Source organism: Motacilla alba, unplaced genomic scaffold (assembly GCF_015832195.1).
Source record: "Motacilla alba alba isolate MOTALB_02 unplaced genomic scaffold, Motacilla_alba_V1.0_pri HiC_scaffold_35, whole genome shotgun sequence".
NCBI lineage: Eukaryota > Metazoa > Chordata > Aves > Passeriformes > Motacillidae > Motacilla > Motacilla alba.
Window position 1 is genome coordinate 1,322,504 of NW_024037447.1, and position 17,500 is coordinate 1,340,003.

At 40.6% G+C, this 17,500-nt stretch overlaps 1 protein-coding gene across 1 annotated transcript in view; it reads right to left on the reverse strand.

Moving 5' to 3' along the window:
* The window catches only part of MYBPC2 (myosin binding protein C2), a 39,247-nt gene extending 39,071 nt beyond the window's left edge, over positions 1–176 (reverse strand). Inside the window, exon 1 of the mRNA XM_038126508.1 lies at positions 57–176. Coding sequence (XP_037982436.1) covers positions 57–176 — 120 coding nt within the window. The remainder of the gene's footprint in view (positions 1–56) is intronic.
* Positions 177–17,500: the final 17,324 nt, after the last annotated feature.

Here is a 17,500-nt window from a genome sequence, read left to right on the forward strand (position 1 = left end):
CGCAGCCTGAGCCCGGAATCTCTCCTTCCCCGCAGGATCGGGATCGGGATCAGCACCGGCATCGGGATCGGGATCAGCACCAGGATCGAGATCGGGATCGGGATCAGCACCAGGATCGAGATTGGGATCGGGATCAGCACCAGGATCGAGATTGGGATCGGGATCAGCACCGGCATCGGGATCGGGATCAGCACCAGGATCGAGATCGGGATCGGGATCAGCACCGGGATCAGGATCAGCACCGGAATCGGGATCAGGAATAGGGTCAGGATCGCGATCGGGATCGGGATCAGGATCAGCACAGGGATCGGGATCGGGATCAGGAATAGGGTCAGGATCGGGATTGGGATCGGGATCAGGATTGGGATCAACACCAGGATCGGGATTGGGATTGGCATTGGGATCAGGACCAGGAATAGGATCGGGATTGGGATTGGGTTGGGATCGGGATTGGGATCAACTCCGGGATTGGGATTGGGATGGGATTGGGATCGGGATTGGGATCAGGAATAGGATTGGGATTGGGATTGGGATTGGGATTGGGATTGGTATCGGGATTGGGATCGGGGTTGCCATTGGGTTGGGAATCAGGATCAGCATTGGGATCGGGATTGGGATTGGAATTGGGATTGACATTGAGATTGGGATCGGGATCAGAATAGGATCAGGATCAGGACCAGGATCGGGATTGAGATTGGGATCGGGAAAGGGATCAGGATCAGAATAGGATCAGGATCGGGATTGAGATTGGGATTGGGATCAAGATCAAGATCAGGATGAGGACCAGGATCAGGATTGGGATCAGGAAGAGGATCAGGATCGGGATCAGGATTGGGATTGGGATCAACATCAGGATCATCATCAGGATCAGAATCGGGATCAGGATCAGGATCCGGATCGGGATCAGGATCGGGCTCAGGACCGGGGCCAGGGATGGGATCGGGAATTCCGGCCCCGCTGCTGCTCCTGGCGCTCTCGGCGCTCCATCCCATAATAGGTGAGTCTGTGGGATCGGGAATCGCTGGGGAGGGAAAGGAACCTCGGGATCCAAATCCCCACGGAGCCGTTACCCCGTCCCGGGAACGGCGATCCCGAAAACCCCGGGAACGGGAAACCCCAAAATCCTGGGAACGGGAAACCCCAAAAACCGCGGGAACCCCAAAAATCCCTGGGAACGGGAAACCCCAAAACCCCGGGAACGGGAAACCCCAAAAACCCCGGGAACCCCAAAAATCCCTGGGAATGGGAAACCCCAAAACCCCGGGAACGGGAAACCCCAAAAACCCCGGGAACCCCAAAAATCCCTGGGAATGGGAAACCCCAAAACCCCGGGAACGGGAAACCCCAAAATCCTGGGAACAGGAAACCCCAAAAATCCCGGGAATGGGAAACCCCAAAAATCCTGGGAGCCTCAAAAACTCCAGGAACAAAAAACCCCCGAAAATCCTGGGAACCCCAAAAATCCCAAGAACAGGAAACCTCAAAAATCCCGGGAATGGGAAACCCCAAAAATCCCGGGAGCCTCAAAAATCCTGGGAATGGGAAACCCCAAAAAACTCCGGGAATGGCAAACCCCAAAAACTCTGGGATACTGAACCCCAAGAATCCCTGGAACAGGAAACCCCAAAAACTCCAGGAACAGGAAACCCCTGAAAACCCTGGGAACCCCAAAAATCCCGACAACGGGAAACCCCAAAAATCCCGGGAGCCTCAAAAATCCTGGGAATGGGAAACCCCAAAAACTCCGGAACCCCAAAAATCCCGGGAATGGGAAACCCCAAAAACCCCGGGAACCCCAAAAACTCCAGGAACAGGAAACCCCCGAAAATCCTGGGAACCCCAAAAATCCCGAGAACGGGAAACCCCAAAAATCCCGGAACCCCAAAAATCCCGGGAACCCCAAAAACCCCGGGAATGGGAAACCCCAAAAATCCCAGAAACCCCAAAAATCCCGGGAATGGGAAACCCCCAAAAATCCTGGGAACCCCAAAAATCCCGGGAATGGGAAACCCAAAAAATCCCGGGAATGGGAAACCCCAAAAATCCCGGGAACCCCAAAAACTCCCGGAACAGGAAACCCCTGAAAATCCTAGGAACCCCAAAAATCCCGGGAATGGGAAACCCCAAAAACCCCGGGAATGGGAAACCCCAAAAACCCCGGAACCCCAAAAATCCAGGGAACCCCAAAAACTCCAGGAACAGAAAACCCCTGAAAATCCTGGGAACCCCAAAAATCCCGGGAATGAGAAACCCCAAAAATCCCGGGAGCCTCAAAAATCCTGGGAACGGGAAACCCCAACATCCCTGGGAACCCCAAAAATCCCGGGAACCCCAAAAACTCCAGGAACAGGAAACCCCCGAAAATCCTGGGAACCCCAAAAATCCCGAGAACGGGAAACCTCAAAAATCCCGGGAATGAGAAACCCCAAAAATCCCGGGAGCCTCAAAAATCCTGGGAATGGGAAACCCCAAAATCCCTGGGAACCCCAAAAACCCCAGGAACAGGAAACCCCTGAAAATCCTGGGAACGGGAAACCCCAAAAACCCCGGGAACCCCAAAAATTCCGGGAACCCCAAAAATCCTGGGAATGGGAAACCCCAAAAATCCTGGGAATGGGAAACCCCAAAAACCCCGGAACCCCAAAAATCCAGGGAACCCCAAAAACTCCAGGAACAGAAAACCCCTGAAAATCCTGGGAACCCCAAAAATCCCGGGAATGGGAAACCCCAAAAATCCCGGGAATGAGAAATCCCAAAAATCCCGGGAGCCTCAAAAATCCTGGGAATGGGAAACCCCAAAATCCCTGGGAACCCCAAAAACCCCAGGAACAGGAAACCCCTGAAAATCCTGGGAACGGGAAACCCCAAAAACCCCGGGAACCCCAAAAATTCCGGGAACCCCAAAAATCCTGGGAATGGGAAACCCCAAAAATCCCGGGAACCCCAAAAACTCCAGGAAAAGGAAACCCCCGAAAATCCTGGGAACCCCAAAAATCCCGAGAACGGGAAGCCCCAAAAACCCCGGAACCCCAAAAATCCCGGGAACCCCAAAAACCCCGGGAATGGGAAACCCCAAAAACCCCGGGAACCCCAAAAACTCCAGGAACAGGAAACCCCCGAAAATCCTGGGAACCCCAAAAATCCCGGGAATGGGAAACCCCAAAAATCCCGGGAATGGGAAACCCCAAAAACCCCGGAACCCCAAAAATCCCGGGAACAGGAAACCCCAAAAGCCCTGGAAACGGGATTATTGATCCAAATCAATTCAGGATTAGTGACTCCAATCAATTGGGGATCATTGATCCCAACCAATCAGGGATTATTGATCCCAATCGGGGATTATTGATCCCAATCAATTGGGGATTATTGATCCCAATCAATTCTGGATTATTGATCCAAATCAATCGGGGATTATTGATCCCAATCAATCGGGGATTATTGATCCAAATCAATCGGGGATTATTGATCCCAATCAATCAGGGATTATTGATCCCAACCAATCAGGGATTATTGATCCCAATCAATCGGGGATTATTGATCCCAATCAATCGGGGATCATTGATCCCAATCAATCGGGGATTATTGATCCCAATCAATCGGGGATTATTGATCCCAATCGGAGATTATTGATCCAAATCAATCAAGGATTATTGATCCCAATCGGGGGTTATTGATCCAAATCAATCGGGGATTATTGATCCAAATCAATCGGATTATTGATCCAAATCGGGGATTATTGATCCAAATCAATTCTGGATTATTGATCCCAATCAATCGGGGATTATTGATCCCAATCAATCGGGGATTTTTGCCCCGCTGCCCACCCCGGATCTCCGCCTTCCCCCCCGCTCCGCAGGGCAGCTCCGGGAGCCGCTGCTGATCCTGGAGCGGCCGGAACCGGGCGGGATCCGGCTCCGGTGCCTCCCGCAGCCGCCGCTCCCGGGCCTCCGCCTGCTCTGGAGCTCCGGGAGCGGCCGGAACCTGTCGGGAACCCCGGAGCCGCCCGGGGATGCCGGGGCCGCGGGCAGCTCGCTGCTGCTCCGGCCGGGCTCCGCCGCCGCCGCCTGCCGCGCCCTGCGCCGGGGCTCGGCCGCCCAGTCCGCCGTGGTGGTCTCCGGTGAGCGCCGGGAAAGCGGGAATTCCGCGCGGAGCGGGAAGATCCAGCCGGGATTTGGGGCTGGCTGGGGCTTCTCCAGGGGTTTCCCGGGGTTTTCCGGGGTTTTCTGGGGGTTCGGGGAGGAGTCGGGATGGAATTGCCGGTTTGGGGTGGAAAATGGGGGAATTGCCAGTTTGGGATGGAATTGCCAGTTTGGGGATGGAATTCCCAGTTTGGGATGGAATTCCCAGTTTGGGAATGGAATTCCCAGTTTGGGGTGGGAGATTCCCAGTTTGGGATGGAATTTCCAGTCTGGGGTGGGAGATTCCCAGTTTGGGAACTGGGGAATTCCCAGTTTGGAAATGGAATTGCCAGTTTGGGGGTGGGAAATTCCCAGTTTGGAATGATATTCCCAGTTTGGAATGCAATTCCCAGTTTGGGGTGGGAAATTCCCTGTTTGGGGATGGAATTGCCAGTTTGGGGTGGAAAATGGGGGAATTGCCAGTTTGAAAATGGAATTCCCAGTTTGGAATGCAATTCCCAGTTTGGGGTGGGAAATTCCCAGTTTGGGGATGGAATTGCCAGTTTGGGGTGGAAAATGGGGGAATTGCCAGTCTGGGGATGGAATTCCCAGTTTTGGGATGGAGTTCCCAGTTTGGGGATGGAACTCCCAGTTTGGGGATGGAATTGCCAGTTTGGGGGTGGGAAATTCCCAGTTTGGAATGATATTCCCAGTTTGGAATGCAATTTCCAGTTTGGGGTGGGAGGTTCCCAGTCTGGGGATGGAATTCCCAGTTTGGGAATGGAATTCCCAGTTTGGGGTGGGAGATTTCCCAGTTTGGGATGGAACTCCCAGTTTGGGGTGGAAAATGGGGGAAATTCCCAGCTTGAGGATGGGGGAATTCCCAGTTTGGGGTGGGAGATTCCCAGTTTGGGGATGGAATTGCGAGTTTGGAAATGGAATTCCCAGTTTGGGGTGGAAAATTGGGGAATTCCCAGTTTGATAATGGAATTCCCAGTTTGGGACATAATTCCCAGTTTGGGGTGGGAAATTCCCAGTTTGGGGATGGAATTCCTCAGTTTGGGGTGGGAGATTCCCAGTTTGGGAATGGAATTCCCAGTTTGGGATGGAATTCCCAGTTTGGGATGGAATTCCCGTTTTTTTTGCCATAATTCCCAATTTTTTGCCATAATTCCCTTTCTTTTTGGGCCATAATTCCCATTTTTTTTGCCCCAATTCCCATTTTCCCCCCCACAATTCCCATTTTTCCCCCCCCAATTCCCGTTTTCCCCGTTCCCTGTCGTTCCCAGCCGCTCTGTTCCCGTCGCCGTCGCCGTGGCTGCCGGCCCTGCTGCTGCTGCTGGCGCTGGCGCTGTGCCTGGCGCTGGCGGCCGCGCTGCGCCTGCGCCGTGAGCCCCCGAACCCCAAAATCACATCCCCCCTTCCCATTCCCCCTTCCCGTGTTCCCCCTTTTATTCCCCTTTAATTATCCTTTAATTCCCCTTTAATTTCCATTTTATTTCCCTTTTATTCCCCTTTTATTTCCATTTTATTTTTCTTTTATTTCCCTTTTAATCCCGTTTAATTTCCCTTTTATTCCCCCTTTATTTCCCTTTAATTTCCTTTTTATTTTCCTTTTGTTTTCCTTTAATTTCCCTTTTATTTCCCTTTTATTCCCTTTTAATTTCCCATTAAATTCCCTTTTATTTCCTTTTTTCCCTTTTATTCCCCTTTAATTTCCCTTTTATTCCCCTTTAATTTCCTTTTTGTTCCTCTTTTATTTCCCTTTAATTTCCCATTTATTTCCTTTTTATTCCCCTTTTATTTCCCTTTAATTTCCCTTTTCATTCCCCTTTAATTCCCCTTTGATTCCCTTTTATTTCCTTTTAATTTCCTTTTATTCCCCTTTAATTTCCCTTTTATTCCCTTTTATTTCCTTTTTACTTCCCATTTATTTCCCTTTAATTCCCGTTTAATTTTCATTTTATTCCCTTTTTATTTCCCTTTTATTCCCCATTTATTCCCCTTCAATTTTCCTTTTATTTCCCTTTTATTCCCCTTTTATTTCCTTTTTATTTCCCATTAATTTCCCTTTTATTCCCCTTTAAATCCCCTTTTAATTCCCCTTTAATTTCCCATTTACTTCCCTTTTATTCCCTTCTATTTGCTTTTTATTTCCCTTTTATTTCCCATTAATTTCCCTTTAATTTCCCTTTAATTCCCCTTTTATTCCCCTTTTATTCCCCTTTAATTTCCCATTAATTCCCCTTTTATTTCCCAGTTATTTCCTCTTAATTTTCCTTTAATTTCCCTTTTTTCCTTTTTATTTTCTTTTTATTTCCTTTCTATTCCTCTTTTATTTTCCTTTTATTTCCCTATAATTTCCCTTTAATTTTACTTTTATTCCCTTTTTATTTCCCTTTTAATTTCCCTTTCATTTCCTTTTAATTTCCCTTTTATTCCCCTTTTATTACACTTTAATTCCCCTTTAATTTCCTTTTATTCCCCTTTAATTTCCTTTTCATTCCCCTTTTATTCCCATTTAATTTCCTTTTTATTTCCCTTTAATTTTCCATTTAATTTCCCTTTTATTTCCTTGTATTTCCCTTTAATTTCCCTTTTACTTCCCTTTAATTTCCCTTTTATTTCCCATTTATTACCCTTAAATTTTCCTTTAATTAATTTCCCTTTTATTTCCCTTTTAATCCCGTTTAATTTCCCTTTTATTCCCTTTTAATTTCCCATTTATTTCCTTTTAATTTCCCTTTAATTTCCTTTTAATTTCCCATTTATTTCCTTTTAATTTCCTTTTAATTTCCTTTTAATTTCCCATTTATTTCCTTTTAATTTCCCTTTTATTCCCTTTTAATTTCCCATTTATTTCCTTTTAATTTCCCTTTAATTTCCTTTTAATTTCCCATTTATTTCCTTTTAATTTCCTTTTAATTTCCTTTTAATTTCCCATTTATTTCCTTTTAATTTCCTTTTAATTTCCTTTTAATTTCCCATTTATTTCCTTTTAATTTCCTTTTAATTTCCCATTAAATTCCTTTTAATTTCCCATTAAATTCCTTTTAATTTCCCTTTAATTTCCTTTTAATTTCCCATTTATTTCCTTTTAATTTCCCTTTAATTTCCTTTTAATTTCCCTTTAATTTCCTTTTAATTTCCCATTAATTTCCTTTTAATTTCCCTTTAATTTCCTTTTAATTTCCCTTTAATTTCCTTTTAATTTCCCATTTATTTCCTTTTAATTTCCTTTTAATTTCCCATTAAATTCCTTTTAATTTCCCTTTAATTTCCTTTTAATTTCCCATTTATTTCCTTTTAATTTCCCATTAATTTCCTTTTAATTTCCCTTTAATTTCCTTTTAATTTCCCATTTATTTCCGTTTAATTTCCCTTTATTTCCCTTTTATTCCCCTTTAATTTCCCATTAATTACCCAGAATTCACCCATCCCTTACAAATAAATTGCCTATTATGTACCCATTAATTACCCATTAATTTCTCATTAATTACCCAATAATTACCCATTAATAACCCAGAATTCATCAATCTGTTACGAATTAATTGCCTATTATGTACCCATTAATCACCCATTAATTATCCATTAATGGCCCATTAATCACCCATTAATCACCCATTAATCACCCATTAATCACACATTAATGGCCCATTAGTCACACATTATTCACCCATTAATTGCCCATTAATAATCCATTAACCATCCATAATTCCATATTAATTACCCATTAATCACCTATCAATAACCCATTAATTGCCCATTAATAATCCATAATGCCATATTAATTACCCATTAATCACCCATTAATCGCCCATTAATCCCCATTAATAACGCATTAATCACCCATTAATCACCTATTAATAAGCCGTTAATCACCCATTATTTACCCATTAATTCCCCAATAGCCACCCATTAATCTCCCATTAATCACACACTAATTCCCCATTATTCCCCCATTAATTCCCCATTAATCACCCATTAATCCCCCATTAATCCCCCATTAACAGCCCATTAATCCCCCATTAATCGCACATTAATTCCCCATTAATCACCCATTAATCGCCCATTAATTTCCCATTAATCACCCATTAATCACCCATTAATCACCCATTAATCGCCCATTAATTACCCATTAATCACCCATTAATCGCCCATTAATCCCCATTAATCCCCATTAATCGCCCATTAATCCCCAAATAATCCCCCATTAATCGCCCATTAATCCCCCATTAATCCCCCATTATTTCCCAAATAACCCCCCATTAATCCCCCATTATTTCCCCATTAATCGCCCATTAATCCCCAAATAATCCCCCATTAATCCCCCATTAATCCCCCATTAATCCCCCATTAATCGCCCATTAATCCCCCATTATTTCCCAAATAATCCCCCATTAATCCCCATTAATCCCCCATTAATCCCCATTAATCACCCATTAATTACCCCTTAATCCCCCATTATTTCCCAAATAATCACCCATTAATCCCCCATTATTTCCCCATTAATCCCCCATTAATTCCCCATTAATCCCCATTAATCGCCCATTAATCGCACATTATTTCCCAAATAATCCCCCATTAATCCCCATTAATCCCCATTAATCACCCATTAATTACCCATTAATCCCCCATTATTTCCCAAATAATCACCCATTAATCCCCCATTAATCACACATTAATCACACATTAATTACCCATTAATTTCCCATTAATCGCCCATTAATCCCCCATTAATCCCCCATTATTTCCCAAATAATCCCCCATTAATCCCCATTAATCCCCATTAATCCCCATTAATCACCCATTAATTACCCATTAATCCCCCATTATTTCCCAAATAATCACCCATTAATCTCCCATTAATCACCCATTAATCACCCATTAATCTCCCATTAATCACCCATTAATCACCCATTAATCACCCATTAATCACCCATTAATCCCCCATTAATCACCCATTAATCACCCGTTAATCGCCAATTAATCGCTCATTAATCACCCATTAATCCCCCATTAATCCCCCATTAATTCCCCATTAATCGCCCTTTAATCCCCCATTAATCCCCCATTAATCCCCCATTAATCGCCAATTAATCGCCCATTAATCGCCCATTAATCCCCCATTAATCCCCCATTAATCGCCCATTAATCGCCCATTAATCGCCCATTAATCCCCCATTAATCCCCCATTAATCACCCATTAATCACCCATTAATCACCCATTAATCGCCAATTAATCGCCCATTAATCGCCCATTAATCCCCCATTAATCCCCCATTAATCGCCCATTAATCGCCCATTAATCGCCCATTAATCCCCCATTAATCCCCCATTAATCACCCATTAATCCCCCATTAATCCCCCATTAATCGCCAATTAATCGCCCATTAATCGCCCATTAATCACCCATTAATCGCCAATTAATCGCCCATTAATGAGCTTTTCCCTCTCCGTGTTCCCCAGGGGATCACCGGCTGCTGGCTCAGGAGCGTGAGTGCATTAATTAATGAGCTCATTAATGAATAATTAATCAATGAGCTCATTCATTAATCATTAATCATCACTCACTTCCAATTAATCGTCGATTGTTTTTTATTGATGTGATTTTAATAGAAATTAATTTGAATTTGAAATTAATTTCGTTATGAAGCATTTTAATTAATTAATTAATCAAAATGCTTTATGTGATTAATACGTAATTAATTAATTGAAATCCCCATGAAAAAGAAATGAATTAAATGAATTAAATGAATTACATGAATTAAATTAAATTAAAATAAATTAATTAATTTAATTTAAGGAAATTTAAAAACGAAATGAAATAAAATTTGAAATGGAATGAAATGAAATGAAATGAAATTAAATGAAATTTTAAAAAGAAATAAAATAAAATAAAATAAAATAAAGTTAAAATCAATTAAAATTAATTTAAATAAATTTAAAAATGAAATCTAATAAAATATGAAATGAAATGAAATGAAATGAAATAAAATGAAATGAAATAAAATGAAATTTAAAAAAGAAATAAAATAAAATAAAATGAAAGAAAATGAAATAAAATAAAATTAAATTAAATTAAATTAAATTAAAATCAATTAAAATTAATTAAATTAAATTTAAAACCAAAATGAAATAAGATTGAATTGAATTGAAATGAAATAAAATGACATAAAATGAAATGAAATAAAATAAAATAAAATAAAAATAAATTCAATTTAATTAAATTTAAAAATGAAATTAAATAAAATATGAAATGAAATGAAATGAAATGAAATGAAATGAAATTTTAAAACGAAACGAAATAAAATTGAAATGGAATGGAATGAAATGAAATAAATTAATTAAATTAAATTAAATTAAATTAAATTAAATTAAATTAAATTAAATGAAAATAAATTCAATGGGGAGTGCCGTTTCTTCTCTTTCCGCAGGGAAAGCGCAGCAGGAAATCAGCGAGGGTGAGCACGGCCCCAAACCCCGAACTCCGCGAATTCCCAAACCCCAAATTCCTGAAATTCCCACAAATTCCCGACCCCAAATCCCGAATTCCCCGAATTCCCCAAAATTCCATCCCCGGAGCCCAAAAATTCCCCCAAAATTCCCCCAATTTCGCCCCCTAAATCTCCGCAAATCCCGGAATTCCCAGAATTGCCGCTCCTAAATCCCCAAATTCCTGAAATTCCCCAAATTTCCCGGCCCCGAATCCCCGAAATTCCCAAAATTTCTCCAGAATTCCCACAATTCCCGCCCCTAAATCCCAAAAACCCCCGGAATTCCCGTCCCTAAATCCCAAATTTCTCTGGAATCCCTGCAATCCCCGCTCCTAAATCCCCAAAGTGCCGCAAAATTCCTGGGAATTCCCGTCCCTAAATCCCCAAAATTCCCCCAGAATTCCCCCAAATCCCTGGAAATCCCGTCCCTAAATCCTGAAAATTCCCACAATTCCCGCCCCTAAATCCCCAAAATTCCCACAATTCCCGCCCCTAAATCCTGAAAATTCCCACAATTCCCGTCCCTAAATCCCAAAGTTCTCCAGAATTCCGGGAATTCCCGTCTCCAATTCCCCAAAATTCCCACAATTCCCGCCCCTAAATCCCAAAGTTCTCCAGAATTCCGGGAATTCCCGTCCCTAAATCCCAAAGTTCCCACAATTCCCATCCCCAAATCCCAAACTTCTCCAGAATTCCCCCAAATCCCCGGAATTCCCGTCCCCAGATCCCCAAAATTCCTGGAATTCCCGCAACTCCCGTCCCTAAATCCCAAAAACCCCCGGAATTCCCGTCCCTAAATCCCAAATTTCTCTGGAATCCCTGCAATCCCCGCTCCTAAATCCCCAAAGTGCCGCAAAATTCCTGGGAATTCCCGTCCCTAAATCCCCAAAATTCCCCCAGAATTCCCCCAAATCCCTGGAAATCCCGTCCCTAAATCCTGAAAATTCCCACAATTCCCGTCCCTAAATCCCCAAAATTCCCACAATTCCCGCCCCTAAATCCCAAATCCCCAGAATTCCAGTCCCTAAATCCCAAAGTCCTCCAGAATTCCGGGAATTCCCGTCCCTAAATCCCAAAATTCCCACAATTCCCGTCGCCAAATCCCAAACTTCTCCAGAATTCCCCCAAATCCCTGGAATTCCCGTCCCTAAATCCTGAAAATTCCCACAATTCCCGTCCCTAAATCCCCAAAATTCCCACAATTCCCGTCCCTAAATCCCAAAGTCCTCCAGAATTCCCGTCCCCAAATCCCAAACTTCTCCAGAATTCCCCCAAATCCCTGGAATTCCCGTCCCTAAATCCCCAAAATTCCCACAATTCCCGTCCCTAAATCCCCAAAATTCCCACAATTCCCGTCCCTAAATCCCAAATCCCCAGAATTCCAGTCCCTAAATCCCAAAGTCCTCCAGAATTCCAGTCCCTAAATCCCAAATCCCCAGAATTCCGGGAATTCCCGTCTCCAATTACCCAAAATTCCCACAATTCCCGTCCCTAAATCCCAAACTTCTCCAGAATTCCGGGAATTCCCGTCCCTAAATCCCAAAGTTCCCACAATTCCCGTCCCTAAATCCCAAACTTCTCCAGAATTCCCCCAAATCCCTGGAATTCCCGTCCCTAAATCCTGAAAATTCCCACAATTCCCGTCCCTAAATCCCCAAAATTCCCACAATTCCCGCCCCTAAATCCCAAAGTTCCCAGAATTCCGGGGATTCCCGTCTCCAATTCCCCAAAATTCCCACAATTCCCGTCCCCAAATCCCAAACTTCTCCAGAATTCCGGGAATTCCCGTCCCTAAATCCCAAAGTTCCCACAATTCCCGTCCCTAAATCCCAAAGTCCTCCAGAATTCCCCCAAATCCCTGGAATTCCCGTCTCCAATTCCCCAAAATTCCCACAATTCCCGCCCCTAAATCCCAAATCCCCAGAATTCCCGTCCCTAAATCCCAAAGTTCTCCAGAATTCCGGGAATTCCCGTCTCCAATTACCCAAAATTCCCACAATTCCCGTCCCCAAATCCCAAAGTCCTCCAGAATTCCGGGAATTCCCGTCCCTAAATCCCAAAGTTCTCCAGAATTCCGGGAATTCCCGTCCCTAAATCCCAAAGTTCCCACAATTCCCGTCACCAAATCCCAAAGTTCTCCAGAATTCCCCCAAATCCCTGGAATTCCCGTCCCCAGATCCCCAAAATTCCCGGAATTCCCGCAATTCCCGTCCCTAAATCCCCAAAACCCCGGAATTCCCGCCCCTAATTCCCAAATTTCTGCGGAATTCCCGGAATTGCCGCAATCCCGGAATCCCCGAACCCCGCAGAGACGGAGGAGCTGCGGATGGAGCTGGGTGAGAGCCGCTAATTAATGATTATTAGCATTTAATTAGCGATTAGCCTCTAATTAATAGTTAATTAGCATTTAATTAATTAGTTATTAGCTGCTAATTAATTATTATTAGCATTTAATTAGCGATTAGCCTCTAATTAATAGTTAATTAGCATTTAATTAATTAGTTATTAGCTGCTAATTAATTATTATTAGCATTTAATTAGCGATTAGCCTCGAATTAATATTTTATTAGCATTTAATTAAATAGTTATTAGCCACTAATTAATTAATGATTAGCATTTAATAGGCGATTAGCCTCTAATTAATAGTTTATTAGCATTTAATTAATTAGTTATTAGCTGCTAATTAATTATTATTAGCATTTAATTAGCGATTAGCCTCGAATTAATATTTTATTAGCATTTTATTAATTAGTTATTAGCCGCTAATTAATTAATGATTAGCATTTAATTTGTGATTAGCCTCTAATAATTATTTTATTAGAATTTAATTAGTTATTAGCCGCTAATTAATTATTATTAGCAATCAATAAGCGATTATCCTCTAATTAATGTTTATTAGCATTTAATTAATTGGTTATTAGCCGCCAATTAATTATCCATTAGCCTCTAATTAATATATTATTCACATTAAATAATTAGTTATTAGCGGTCAATTAATTAGCGATTAGCCTCTAATTATTGTTTTATTATCATTTATTCAGTAGCTATTAGCCGCTAATAGGTAATGATTAGCAATTAATTAGCAATTAGCCTCTAATTAATATTTTAGTAGCATTTAATAATTAGTCATTAGCCGCTAATTAATTAACGATTAGCGATTAGCCTCGAATTAATATTTTATTAGCGTTAAATTAATTAGGTGTTAGCCGCTAATTAATGATTTATTAGCCTCTAATTAGCTGTTTATTAGACATAGATTAATGATTTATTCGGCATCGATTAATGATCTGAATAATAAATAATTATTGATTAGACACAGAATCGCTATTAATTATCGGACATCAATTAATTAAGGATTTATTAGACATTGATAAATTAATTATTTATTAGACGCAGAATCGATATTAATTATTAGACATTGATTAATTAATGACTTATTAGACAGAGTTAAATTAATTATTGAGTAGACTTTAATTAATTAGAAATTTAATTAACTAGAAATTAATTATTGACAGACTAATTAACAGGGCCACTAATGATTGACTTGAGCTCTTCATTAGCTTCATCCGAATGATTAATTATCTTAATTATTAATAAGAATTATATTCGGATATTGAATTATTAGATTAATTATCATTTTAATTATGCAGTTAATTAATCAGTTCGTCACGAGAGTCACTAATTAAATAATTAACGATGACTTATAATAGTTAATTAGAAATAAATTAATAATTAATAATTGCATAATTAATGTAATATATTAATTAAATACTGTTGTAATTAGTAATAAGCGTTTCAATATAACAAAAACATTTAAAATGAAAGTATTTTAATTAATTAATTAATTAATTTATAATTAATTTAATTAATTAATAGCAAATTATTAGTAATTAATAATTAACCAGTGATTAATAATAAATAAAATTAATGAAATTAGTAATAATAACAGATATTAATTTAAATAAATGGAAAATAAAAATAAAAATAATTGCATTAATTATTAATTGATAGCGGCGATTATTCCTGATTCACCCAGCGCTAATTAATGATTAATTAGCAATTAATAATTCTGTCGTTTCCGTTGGCGCAGAGGAGGTGACGGCGAAACTCCGGAGGGGTGAAAACCAAAGCTGCGACTAATTAATGCCCTAATTAATGATCAATTAATTAATTAATTATTCAATTAATTCGGTAATCAATCAATTCAGATATTAATTAAGTATTGGAGGGATAAATCCGGGATTAAAACCGGGACATTCCCAATTAATTGAAATCTCGTTGAAGCCCCTGAATTACTTAATAATTAATTAATTAATTAATTAATTAATTAATTAAAATTACTATTAAAATCTTAATAGGTTGTTTATGATCGAATGATAAATTTTAATTTTAATTAATTAAATTTCCTATTGAAATTTTAATAGGTTGTTTATTATCTGATAATTCATTAAAATTTTAATTAATTAAATTTACTATTTAAATATTGATAGGTTGTTTATGAGCTAATAATTAATTTAAATTAAAATTAATTAAAATTGTTATTAAAATATTAATACGCTATTCATTATCTAATAAATAATTCAATTTTAATTAATTAACAGTAACATTGAAATATGAATATGTTATTAATATATTATAACTTATTTAATTTTAAATTAATTAATATTACTATTAGAATATTAATAGGGTTCTTATTATCTAATAATTAATTAAATCTTTACATTAATTAATATTAAAATATTAAAATATTAACAGATTATTTATTATCTAATAATTCATTTAATTTTATTTTTAAATGAATAATTATTTATTTATTAGTAATTGCTAGTTAATCTTCAGAATAACACTAATTAACAATGCTAAATTAATACTAATTGCTTATTAATAAGAATAAAATCTTCATTAGTAATTAACATTTCTAACAATCGAATTAATTTTCTTGGAATAAATTAATAAAATTAATTTTTCATCGGTAATTATTCATTTCTAACAATTATTTTGATTTTTAATAATAAAATATTAATGGCAGAGTGTTCATGAATATTCATTAATTTAAATACGATAATTAATCATTAATGACAAAATATTCATTAATAATCATTCTTTTCTAATATATATTTTAATTTTCTACTAATTAATAAATAATAATGAAATCTCCTTAATCATGAATAATAATTTTTAATAATAAAGCAAATTTACGAATAATTAATTAAAATTAATTCAATCATCATTAATCGTGATTATGATTTAATCTTTTTAATAATAAAATACTTTTAAAATCATCTTTAATAATTATTCGTTTCTAACAATAATTTCATTTTCTAATAATGAATTAATAATTAGGAATGATTTATTGCTAATTATTAATTTCCGATAATTAAATATTAATTAATCATTAGCCTGAATTCCCCAATTCCCTTCCGTGCCCCCGCAGAGAAACTGGAGATGGAGGCGAGACTCGGTGAGCGCCTAATTAATGAGCAATTAGCCGGGGGCTAATTAATGAGCAATGAGCCAGGGACTAATTAATGAGCAATTAGCCAGGGACTAATTAATGAGCGATTAGCCAGGGACTAATTAATGAGCGATTAGCCAGGGACTAATTAATGAGCGATTAGCCAGGGACTAATTAATGAGCAATTAGCCGGGGACTAATTAATGAGCGATTAGCCAGGGACTAATTAATGAGCGATTAGCCAGGGACTAATTAATGACTGATTAGACAGGGACTAATTAATGATTGATTGGACATGGACTAATTAATGAGTGACTAGCCAGGGACTAATTAATGAGTGATAGGACACGGACTAATTAATGAGTGATAGGACACGGACTAATTAATGATTAATTAGACAGGGACTAATTAATGATTGATTTCACATGGACTAATTAATGAGCTATTGGATATGGACTAATTAATGATTAATTAGACAGGGGCAAATTAATGAGTGATTAGACAGCGTGTAATTAAAGGTTAATGTCATCACTGAACAGGTGTCCCCCAGGTGTCCCCCACATGTCCCTCAGGTGTCTCTCAAATGTCCCCAGGTGTCCCCAGGTGTCCCCGGTGTCCCTCACCTGTCCAGGTGTCCCCAGTGTCCCTCACCTGTCCAGGTGTCCCCGGTGTCCCCCAGGTGTCCCTCACCTGTCCAGGTGTCCCAGGTGTCCCTCACCTGTCCAGGTGTCCCCAGGTGTCCCCAGGTGTCCCCAGTGTCCCTCACCTGTCCAGGTGTCCCAGGTGTCCCTCACCTGTCCAGGTGTCCCCAGGTGTCCCCAGTGTCCCTCACCTGTCCAGGTGTCCCCAGGTGTCCCCAGGTGTCCCCCCCTGTCCAGGTGTCCCAGGTGTCCCCAGTGTCCCTCACCTGTCCAGGTGTCCCCAGGTGTCCCTCACCTGTCCAGGTGTCCCCTGGTGTCCCCGGTGTCCCTCACCTGTCCAGGTGTCCCCAGGTGTCCCCAGTGTCCCTCACCTGTCCAGGTGTCCCCAGGTGTCCCCGGTGTCCCTCACCTGTCCAGGTGTCCCCAGGTGTCCCCGGTGTCCCTCACCTGTCCAGGTGTCCCCAGGTGTCCCCGGTGTCCCTCACCTGTCCAGGTGTCCCCAGTGTCCCTCACCTGTCCAGGTGTCCCCAGGTGTCCCCGGTGTCCCTCACCTGTCCAGGTGTCCCCAGGTGTCCCTCACCTGTCCAGGTGTCCCCAGGTGTCCCAGGTGTCCCTCAGCTGTCCCCCAGGTGTCCCCCCCTGTCCAGGTGTCCCCCAGCTGTCCCCCAGGTGTCCCCAGGTGTCCCCAGTGTCCCTCACCTGTCCAGGTGTCCCCAGGTGTCCCCAGTGTCCCTCACCTGTCCAGGTGTCCCCAGGTGTCCCCGGTGTCCCTCACCTGTCCAGGTGTCC